General features: G+C 39.3%; 1 protein-coding gene across 1 annotated transcript in view; it reads right to left on the bottom strand.

Moving 5' to 3' along the window:
• Nucleotides 1–11427, bottom strand: part of LOC141500292 (uncharacterized) — a 28448-nt gene extending 17021 nt beyond the window's left edge. The window contains exons 1-4 of the mRNA XM_074203372.1: nt 11311–11427; nt 9013–9107; nt 2753–2879; nt 1717–1812 (exon numbers count right to left, since the gene is read on the bottom strand). Of these exons, the coding sequence (XP_074059473.1) occupies nt 1717–1812; nt 2753–2879; nt 9013–9107; nt 11311–11314 (322 nt within the window). The 5' untranslated portion in view covers nt 11315–11427. The remainder of the gene's footprint in view (nt 1–1716; nt 1813–2752; nt 2880–9012; nt 9108–11310) is intronic.
• Nucleotides 11428–11656: the final 229 nt, after the last annotated feature.

Here is an 11656-nt window from a genome sequence, read left to right as displayed (position 1 = left end):
GGTCCTAGGGAAGGTCACAAACCCTGTTCGCTTCAGTTTTCTCACTTGAAAAATAAATTAGAGAAGAAAATGGCAAAGTACTCTAGTACCTCTATGAAGAAAACACCAAGTAGGGCCAAAAAGTGTCAGACATGATTGAAAAATGACTCAACAATAACACAATGTTTTATCTATTAGTGTGGATAATTTAAAACATAAAAGATATATCTGGCAAGGTCAAAGTCAAATAACATGACAAGAATGTGTTTCCAATTTTTTTTAAAGCCCATGATGTTGCACAGGAGAATGAACAGAAAACTCAAAAACTTTATCTTTCTTAGAATTTACAATTCATTGCAATGAATTTCATAAAGGAAGGCCAGAAGAGATTTTGAGTACTTATGTTCTTAAAAAGCAAAAAAATAAAAAAGGCAAATTCCAATTTGTTATTGCAATGTGTCATGTAACATTCATAGAGTCTGATTTCAGATATTCTTCCTGTTGAATTTAACTTACAGCAAGGATGAAGAATTTATTTTGATAAACGGAAAGACATAATGTCTCAGTTAAAATATTATTTTATAAAAATCTTGGCCATTTTACTTTTATTTTGAGAAATATACTTAAAATTCTTCAACTCTAAAGTAAAAAAACAAAATCTAATTTAATAATTGAGTATTTCTCTTTAATGAAAATAGTTTTACATACTGTTTTTGAGAAGATTGTTATAAATAAGCGAAGACCAATTGCTTTAATTACTGGTATGCTACTTTCAAAGCACTGAAAGGATTTAATTATATCTGGCATGTAACAAAATTTGGGCTTTATAAATATTTATTCCTGATACACTACGCTCTTGAGAACTCCTGCTTCATCTTTACTCTAAAACCTTTCTTTTCACATTCTTTCTATCTTCTGGTACCTGGAACTGATCACTTTCTCTAGTACCAAGCAGTCTTTCTCTGCACACTATGGGACAGGAGGAGGGACCTATTCTCCTTTCTCTTTATTGTCATGCATCCTTTTCTTAACTTATTCAGTAATTTCTTTGCAGTTTGTTTCTTTTATCTCTCAATTGTTCTAATTCCTTACTAACCATCTAAAAGTCTCCAAAGTCTCCCTTTCTTCACTGACAAGGAGTTCAGTATGTGGGCTCACGTGTTTCTTCTTTATTCCCCATTTCCCTCCCTTCAAGCTTCATTCTCAAGATTTTCAATATATCACCATACTCTGCTCTCTAAATTTATCAACCTCTTCCACTTCCATGAATTATATCCTCATCCCACCTCAGCACTCCAGAGAAGGTCAAAGACTTAGATTTTACCATCCTTCACAACTATACTACTGTAATGGTCTTAAATTTGTAAATTCCTCACCCATCGTAACCTCCTTTCCTTCTTCCTCTGTCTGTGTCTCACACCTTCTAAACATTCCTTTGTTTTCCCTATCATCCTTATTCCTTCCATTCTTCTCAATTCTCCCTGAACAGCACTTTCATCTCAGTTGACCAGTTCAGATGTACACCCTCCCCTATCTCAAACTCTTATCTTCAGATTTTATTCTCGCTCACATTTTGTAATAAGTGAATTGTCAGGAAAGATGAAGTAGAAAAGTGATTGTCAGTGAAAATGTAACCCATGAGTTGTGGGTCCTTGAGGAGAGTTCCTTGGAATTCTACCTTTGTGACTCATCAGCTAAATAATAGATTGCAAATCCACCTGGTTGTACCTTACTCACCAGAAGAGAGGCCCTTTGAGATTTTTCTTTCTGAAATCCTTGGTGCTTCTCCTTGTTCCAACTGGTAGATAACATCTGGTTTGGAAATTGGTACTCCTGAAAAATAGAGAAGAAATAGGAAATTTCTGAAGAGAACTCAGAATTCTAGTCCCTTTCTCTTCAGGAAAAAGAAAGCACGAGTAAGAAACTGTACAAAGTCCCAAACTTAAGAAACTGCACTGAGGAACAGTTTCCAGAACTATTGTTCTGTGCTTTGCCTAGACCACATAGAAAGTATTTCATTTACAGGAACCACATTTTCAGAAGGACACAGATAAAATAGAATGCAATCAAAAGATAGCAAGGATAGTGTGGATAGTAGAGAGTATGCCATGAGACTTGTTTAAAAGTGAGGTTACTAGCCATGTAAAAGCTAAATTAAGATTTATTTGCGTTAATTGTATTTACACAAAAGTAAAATGAGTTACCTCAATAGGCAGTGGGTTTTCCTTTACTGGAAATATCAAGTAGAGAATTTATGACCATCTGTAAGGGATGTTGTAGAGGGGACTGATGTTTAGGTACAGATTAAGTAGTTTTAAGTACCTTCTAATTCTGAAATTGTGTATATGTGTTCTGGAAGATGGGGATAGAGTCAGGGAAAGGTAAGAAAGTGTAGTGGTAAAAATTAAGATGGGTTGTAGAAAAGATGCAGAATAAAAAAGAAAATAAGTACATTAGTGCTCTCCAGTTTAGAAGTATGCATACATTTCATGTTTTCAGAAATCTTCATTAGAACTGTTGGGAGAGGATCACTGATCTAAGATATTAGAGAATGAGAACTGTATAGTGTGTGAGAGATATAGTCTATTTCTAATTCTAACAGTAATGAATTAAAAACAAAAAGGAGAAAGTACTCCATTTATTAATTATAAAGGATTATAAATTTCTGATCCCTGAAAGCAAATCAAACCCAATTAAGCAAATTAGGTTCTTTTTAATACTTTAATACCAATCAAGAACAAAAAGACGTTCTACTGAAAAAAATCATTCTTACCCAGGAAAACAAGGTTCTTATAATTCTCCAACATCACTTCCCTGTACAGATTTTTCTGAGAAGGTTCCAGTTCTCGCCATTCTTCCTTAGTGAAATCTACAGCTACATCCTTGAATGTTATTGATACCTGGAAACAGCAAGATCATTCCTACTTAACCAGGGCTAATCATTTCTTTATATTAAGTCAAGAGTGGATGAGTTTACCCTTAAATATTGTTGACCCAAGTGAAGTTCAGGCATGTAATACTCTTTGCATAAATTCCAAACTATACAACTATTATAGGATTTATATTTCAATTCCCAAATTAACAGCACTAATCACAATCCAAATATTACTTTTTTAAAAATTTATTTTTGTGGGGTGGCTAGGTGATACAGTGGATAGAGTACCAGCCCTGGAGTCAGGAGTACCTGAGTTCAAATCCAGCCTCAGACACTTAATAATTACTAGCTGTATGGCCTTGGGCAAGACACTTAACCCCATTTGCCTTGCAAAAAAAAAAAAATCTAAAAAAAATTTATTTTTTGGTTTGTTTATTTTTGCAAGGCAATGGGGTTAAGTGACTTGCTCAAGGTCACACAGCTAGGTAATTATTAAGTGTCTGAGGACAAATGTGAACTCAGTCCTCCGGATTCTAGGGCCAGTGCTCTATCCACTGCGCCACCTAGCTGTCCTCTAAATATTACTTTCTAATTAGATTCAGCATGGCACTCTGTTAGTATCTGAGTGAAACAATTTGATCAACAAATATCATCCCTTACAAGGCAACCTAAGGTAGAGAATGGGCAAGTGCCATAGTGACCTCTACCATCAGATCCTGATGGAGACAACCTAGAATTCTGAGCCTAAGGGATTGGGAGCAACAATACCCCCCCAAATCACCAGAACTGGTTACAGCTCAACCCCTACAGCCATTAATGAGGAGAGAAATTGTTATAGAAAGGGGGCTCCTTACCACCACCACCACCACCACCACCACCACCACACCACCTGCTACCAACAGACTGAAGGGCACAGAAGATTTGGGAGAGGCAGCAGTCCATAAACCACTGGTCTCACATACAGCTCAGCCATTCTCCAGAGAAGCAACTCTTGTGGAAAATTGTCAACCTACTGTCATACAGTCAAGGCAGACAGGCTGAAGCATTTGCATTTCTCAAGAAAAGAAATATAAGCTGTCAACAACAAAAAAAAAATCCAAAATAATAATAAGAGAAACACAAGTCAAAATAAATGTGAGGCTTTACCTCAACTCTGTCATATTGGCAAGAATAACAAAAAGGAAAATAAACCTGGTAAAGTTTTGGGAAAACAGGGAAAATAAGACACAACTGGGAGAATAATGAATTGACCCAATAAAAATCTATTTGGAACTACATCTAAAAAAATCACTAAATTTTGCATTCTTTTAAACCCAATGATATCACTGGAAGGGCCATCTCTAAAGGTGAGACTTCCTAGGAGGAGAAGTTGTTCTTGGCAATTTTTGTGTTGAAGTATGAGGTGAATTTCTTAGTTGAGAGGGTAGATGGAAGGAATCTCAGGAGAGGCTAATGAATGGACATAAAGGTTTAAAATAGCTGTTGTGTTGAGTGAGACAGAAAATGGTTTACAGAGGTATAGAATTGCTTTGTTTCATTGAGGAGCCAGTTGAGATCATCTAACAAAAATCTGTAATGGTCCCAACCAGCAGGCTTTTTTCTCTAATTCTATTTAGCAGCACAGAAATAGGAGGGAAGAGGGTAGAAGAAATCCAAGTTTAGTGTTTAGCAAGGCATAGGATCAGTAATAAGATAAAGGGCAAGAGAATGAAGTAAGGAGGGCACAGCATAGATCTGAACTGATTCATTGAGGTGCTGAAATGTGGCAGGAATGTTATAGTTAAAAATGAGCTGTGGCTGGCAAGAGAAGCTGATGATAACTACTTTGGCGGGTTTGTTTTGAATTTGTAAATTCAACAAATCTACATTTTAAGAAAAAAAGAGGGTAAAAGAAGGGATAGGATCTTTGCTTCAAGTGGATGGGATGATACATTACAAATGACAATGGAAGGCAGTGCTATTCAAGTTGTATTTTGTTTTTTCTATAAAATACAGAACAAGCTGGGTTTTCTTGCAAAGATCATCTTTGTCCCCAATAGGTAGGGTGGAGATAAGACATCATTATACAGACATGACATACTCTTCATATGACAGTATTTTTTTCATGAACTTTTAGGAATTTTTCTTTGTAATTTTGAAGGTATTTTAAAGATATACATATCTATAGATAGTACTATCTTGTTAGGGTTCTTTATGATTTTTTTTATTTAGAGAGATATATGAAAATGTGTAAAAAATTGTGGAAGGGAGGAAAAGGTCTTCAATGGCTTCAGGACTGACATAAGAATTGTTTTTCTATTGGTTCAAAGATAAAAACAATGATAAATAACAGCTAGCATAACAGGGAGCTTTAAGGTTTATACAGTGCTGTACATATGATCCTTATAAGAACCCTTATAAGAGTGGTATTATTATTATTACTATTATTATTCCCATTTTATGAATGAGGAAATTTAAATGAACTAGCTTGCTCAGGATCACAGAGCTAGCAAATGTCTGAGCCTAATTTGTTCCTGAATCCAAGTCCAGCACCCTTGGTATCTAGCTGCCTACAAACTATTCAACTTGGCATTTAACACTATTTCCAATATGAATCCAAGTTATCAATTCCAGATATTTCATATTTCTCCTCTTCATACTGTTATACTATCACTAAGAGTGGCTTAAAAATCAATTCTTTTAAGACTCAAGGATCTAGCTTACCTGAGTCAGGTGACTTGAAGTAATCAAAAGCATTAATGTACTCTATTATTATACCTTATTTAATTTGGATATCAATTCCTTTTTAGTCATTATCCACAAAAATCTGTATTTTTAATTCTCTCAAATCTATAGCCAGTCCAGAACCCTGTCTCAATCTTGGCTTTTATAATCAATTTTGAGCTGATTGTTTAATAGAAAAGTAAAGAAAAGACATTAACAAAGGACAAAGCAAGCACAGGGATTCTTATCCACAAGTAGGTTCCTTTTGGAGGTGGTATGGGGGGGGAAGGGGGGGTCTCCCTAGAATAGAATGTGGTTGAACAGCTCTGTTGATGTCACCATATGTTAAACTGAATAATTCAAAAAAAAAGAAATGTTTTATATTTCCTCCTAAACCACCCTCATTCAAAAAACCCTATTCCTGTTCAAACTCCAATCACCAAGATTCAAAATCTTATAGTCACTGAACATTCAATCAATACTGTACCTCCCCAGCATCTTTCCTAACTGTCCCTGGCTTCAGTAAACAGTTTGTAATACAGTTGACTAGTATGTTAAGCTAAATGAGAGAAGTTTTACAGATAGCCATAAAAGAAAAGTCCTTTGTGTTAATTGTAATTATTTCTTTCTTTGAAAGGAATGAAAAATATATTTTTCCTGACATTATTCCTAAATGCTGTTTCTTCCAATTAATTCAACTATTGAATCAGTTGGGTAAATCTTTTCTCAGTAATTCTGTTATTTTCCCTTTGCCCTTTAAAGTCAATAGAGACAAAGTTTACTCAACTTGCTAGCAAGTATAAATATATAGCATGTTAGCAGAATATTAAATAAATCAACAATGGTGCTGTAAGTAAATTAGTAGTGGTTTATGTCTATCTTTGGCTAAAATGGTTTTCTTTCTTTTTCCACTCCTGTTGGGCAAAGGAAAAAATAACATTCTACTCCAGGGAGACCCACTTCCAGAAGGAACCTACTTGTGGACAAGAATCCCTGTGCTTTCCCTGTCCTTTGTTAAGATCTCTTCTTTACTTTCTATTAGACAATTCTAGCTCAAAGTACAAGAGAAGCAGACCTATAGGCATTTTTTTTTACTTGAAATAGATTTAATCATCAAATTAGATAGATTACCTAAGTATTGTAAGAATGAATTTCTTTATACTTTTTCCATTTGTTTCATTATTTGAATAACTTTAATTAGGAAATAATTTGTTTTAAAATAAGAAAACCCCCACACAAACACAGATAACTGTAGAAATACATATATAAAACCTTTGGGAAGCCCTGATTTTGTTAAAATGCCTTAGTGGTCAACTTTGCTAAGGCTAAACCTCAATCCTGGCACCTGCCTCCAAAAAAGCCAGGAGTCAAAGAGAGAGAGAGAATGTGTGTGTGTGTGTGTGTGTGTGTGTGTGTGTGTGTGTATGAGAGAGAGAGAGAGAGAGAGAGAGAGAAGTATTTAGAAACCCCTCCCCTCCTTCCTGAGCCACAGGGCAGATTTCCAGGTCTCTTTTAAACTCTCAGGCCCAGTCTTTGAAAACAAAAACTAGTTAAAATTTAACTTTAGCCTCTGACTTCCTGAGCTCCCAAGTATAGTTATTAAAAATGGATAAAATTTATTATGAAAAACATAAGCCATGTGAGGAAGTGAGACCCCTTTCTTCACAAAAGGAAAAGCCCCCAAATCCAGAGCTTTGCTTTCTTGAGGGATTACTTCCAGCTGCTGGTGCTTAGACCACTAAATTCTGGCTCAAAGCCAGAGAGCCTCTAAGGCTCTGAGAAGCACATCCCTCTTTAGAACTGCCTGGGGCCTTTCACTGCCATGTTCCCATCCATTTGAGATGAAGTACCCTAAATAGCAATAAATCTGGCTTCAAATAGGGAGAAAATGAGCATTTATTAAGTGCCTGGGCGGTAGGTATTATTATCCTCATTTTACAGTTAAAAAAATCTGAGACAGACTGAATTGAAGTGACTTGTCTAGGGTCACACAGCTTTTAAATATTTAAGACTCAATTTGAACCCGGGTCTTCCAGTATTCTATATACTGGTATAGTCTATATACTTTATACCAGTATATTCTCTCTCTCTCTCTATATATATATATATACTATATCCAGGCCCAGTATATTATATATACTTTATACTAGTATATTCTATATATACCATATCCATGCCCATACTGTGCACCTAACTGTTAATTCTCTGATGTGGTCATTCATTCACCAGAAAAGTCACTTTTAAAAGTATTAGATGAGTGTGGACAAGAGAACTTAATCACCTTTTCAAAACACCAATCCAAAGGCAGGATGACTAGTTAAGAGACTACTGAAACATTCAAGGTGCTGAGGACCTGAATTAAGAAATAGGGCAGGAGGTGAGGGATACAAAAGATTTTAGGGAAATTGAGTCAATAGAAATTAGTTTTGCTCAATGAAAATTTGTATGTCTTTTCTCACCAATAGGTGAAGGCAGAGAACAAATCTTAGAATTCTTAGGTTTGTTTCCCTTAAAGTATTTATGTCAAAATAAGTAAATGGTAGATATGGCTGAAAGATGATAGTCTGATTCAACATTTAGCTAGCCCTTTAAATTGTACAAAATAGTCTATATAAACTCATGTGATCACCAAAAGGTCAGAAGGTGAGGAAACGTCAAGGCTCAGTAGATCTCAAAGCCCACATCAGTAAGTTTTTGATGGAAACAAAAGAAACCAGCATTTATTAAGAACTTAATTTGTACCAGAAAGTACTCTTACAGATAAACTTTTAGTGTTGATGAACAGTCAGGCCCCATGAGTGTAAACAATAAATACTCTGAAACGAGTAGATCTATACTATTCAGAATTATAATTTTTTTAAGATTATGGTCCTTGTTCCAACAGAGTGGAAATGTATTATGTGAAAAGGAAGACAGGGAACACTTCAGGAGGTTTTATTATGTGAATTAATGAGGTGAGCTAAGTACAAGCAAAATGAGAAAACATAATCAAAAAGGTTAAATGAAGCCTAAGTCAAGCATAGGTCTTTGCTTACTCCAAATTGAGCTCCCTTTCTGCTCCACAACAAAGTTTAAATGAATAACCAAATGTACCTAGAGAAGGACACTAAATGAGATGAGGCATTCTCTATAGAAGATCTATGGTTTAGTGGAGAAAGTGCAGAACTGAAGGTTGAAAAAAATCTAACCTTTGGAAATCCTGAGCCCATCACATCATGTTAAGGGTCCAAATAAGGGGGTTGTCCTGGATAATCTTGAGCCACCTTTCAACTCTTGTGACTTTATAACTGTAACTACATTTGTCAGAAGATGCTGCCTTCTTAGGGAAAGCAGTTAGGGTTCAGGTCTCTGCATAGAATTTGGAAGGGCAGGAAAGACTGAGGACAGTAGAACAAAAAGCATCCCTATGCTGAGAACTGAGATAACATTACTGTAGAGAAAACTCACCAACTTACCTGGGACCTAGCTGTCAGGAGCCCAGAGATCATTCCCTCCTCTTCTTGCAAGATGCTCTGTCTTGGAAGAAGGACTGAGCCTTGAGAAGGTAGAGCTGGGAGAGAAGAAAGTAGTTAAGAAGGAAAATATTCTTGATTTGCAGGACCCAAATTCATTAACCTATAAATCCCCATATTAGGGAGGAATTATCCAAGATCTTTACATAAGAGGTTGTGATAACTCAGGTGGTATCATTGGGGATCAGAGGAAAAAAAAACTGAAGACTTCATATAAACGCCTTGATTATTGTCACAAGGGACATCTCCCAAGTTCTGGTTTGTCATGTAGAATATGCACTCTGCAACTTGGTCATTTTATTTAGTCACTGTCTCAATAAGCTCCAAACAATTATTTTTCCTCTCAAACCTCTTCCAAATGTCCTTACTTCTATTGAGGGCACAGATATCTTAACAGTTTTCTGAAGTGGAACCAACCCTGGCATTCTCTCATCCCACACATCCTATGAGTTGTTGTGTTTTTACAACCACATCACTTACATTCGTCCCCTTCTCAACACTCACACAGCCACCATTTTTAGGTCAAGATTTTGTCACCTCTCAACCAAACTATTTGCCCCAACTGGTCTCCCAGGCTTCAAGTTGCTCCCCCCAAAAGCTACACAGCATGACAACATGCTTTTTGTTCTGATTTTGCCCAATTCTATCCACATCACTTCCCTATTTAACAAACTTTATTTTATTATGGAGTCTTTTTTTGTCTTGGGGAAAAAAAAATGGTTTAGTTTTAAAAGCCCTTCACAAGTTAGTGTTAAACTACCTCTCCAACATTTTTGCTCCTTTTCTTGTACTAACGTGGTCTAGAAAAACTAGTCTGCCTCCACCTCTCCACCTACCTCAAATGCATCTCTCCTCTGAGATGTCCCTTAAGCCTTTACTACACTACTTTCTCTTTATCCCCATCTTATAGACTCACTTTCTTCAAGCTGGGGTCATGCATCACTCTCTTCATAAATTCTTTCCTGATCTCCCCTCTGCTGCTAGTGCCCTACCTGTCAAAGCTATCTTGTAGTTATTCTGCACAGACTCATATTGTTTCTTCCAAGCAGAAGGTAAGCCTCTCAAGAGTAGCAGCTCTGGGGTGGGCAGCTAGTGGGACTTGAGTTCACATCTAGCCTCAGGATAATTACCTAGCTGTGTGAGCTTGGGCAAGTCACTTAACACCACTGCCTTGCAAAAAAAAAAAAGAGTAGCAGCTCTCTCATTTTTATATTTGTTCCTGGCCCCAGTAGGCCAATTAACTTCTCTGGATATCAGTTTGCTCATTCAACTAAATGAGCTATGATCTGATAAGATGTTGATGTCAGTCCAAATAAAGGGCCTCAAAAGGAAAGGGATTCAGCAGGAAAACTGCTATTATTTTCATATCATACTATATGTATATAATCATATTCATATACACACATATATATGTATATATATATATTACAGTGCTTTATGATTTTCAAAGTGCTTTAGAAATACTGATCCTATTTCATCCTTATAGCAGCTCCAGGAAGAAACTGCTATTATTATCCATACTTTACAGATGAGGAAACTGAGGCAAACAGATTTAAAGACTTGCTCCAGGAGTACCAAGTTAAGAGAAGCAGGATTAGTTCTCATCCCCTCCTGCTTCCAAGGTCAAGGCTCGTTTTTAAGCCGGGGAGCTCGCACTCGGCTGTCTCTGCTGAGTCTTCCTCCCCATCGGATAGTTTATCTTCGGGGACTGGCTCCGGCCTCTACAGGCCCGGGGGCAGAAGCCCCTTCTCCTGCCTCGGCTCTCCACCTCCCGGGGGTGACCTTGGGCCAGTCCCTTAACCTCCAGTTTCCGGGAAGAGTGGGGTGGCGGGTGGGTGGGTGCGCGCGCTCGGCAGCCCCTCCCGCCGAGGAATGGGCCCTGGGGTCTCCCCACCCCCCACCCCCCACCCAGCGGCCGCGCCCAGCCCGGCCCGGCAGCACCCACAGGGCCAGAAAGCCCCCGGCCCGGCCCCGCGCCCCCGCCATCGGCCTCTCCCCGGGGCCCGCCGGCGCGTCCCTGCACGGACACGGACACGGACACACAGACACGGACACAGACACACAGACAGACATACAGACACACACACAGACACACACACAGACACAGACAGACACACAGGCACAGGCGCGCTCGCGGGCTCCGCCGGGCCCTGCTCCTCCCCGGGCTCCTCTGCTCCGGGCCGCCGGGGCCGCAGCCCTCCCGCCGGGCACAGTCCGGGGCTGGCCGGCTCGCTCGCTCACCCATGCTCCTGGCCGGCGGCGGCGTCCGGAGCGGGAACAGAGGCCGGGGCGGCGCGGGCTGCCCTCTCCTCCCGGGCGCGGCCGGAGCCCCGCGGCGCCGCCTCGGCCCGGCCTCGGGAGATGGAGTCCCGCGAAAGAAATGGGTGGCGGCCCGGAGGACTCTGGGAAGTGTAGTTCCGGCTCCTACGTCACGTGCCGCGGAGTGCGGCTCCGGCGCCGGACTGCCGCCCTGCTTTGTTCCCGCGCGGGGAGGCGGCCCCCCCCCCCCCCCGGAGTCCCGGCTGGCACTGCACGCCGCCGCCCGCTGCTTGCACACTGCAGCTCCGTGCTTCTGAATGCCCTCCCC

Source organism: Macrotis lagotis, chromosome 1 (genome assembly GCF_037893015.1).
Source record: "Macrotis lagotis isolate mMagLag1 chromosome 1, bilby.v1.9.chrom.fasta, whole genome shotgun sequence".
NCBI classification, from domain to species: Eukaryota; Metazoa; Chordata; class Mammalia; order Peramelemorphia; family Peramelidae; genus Macrotis; species Macrotis lagotis.
The sequence above is the reverse complement of the archived record's forward strand: the minus strand, read 5'-3'. Positions and strand labels throughout refer to the sequence as shown.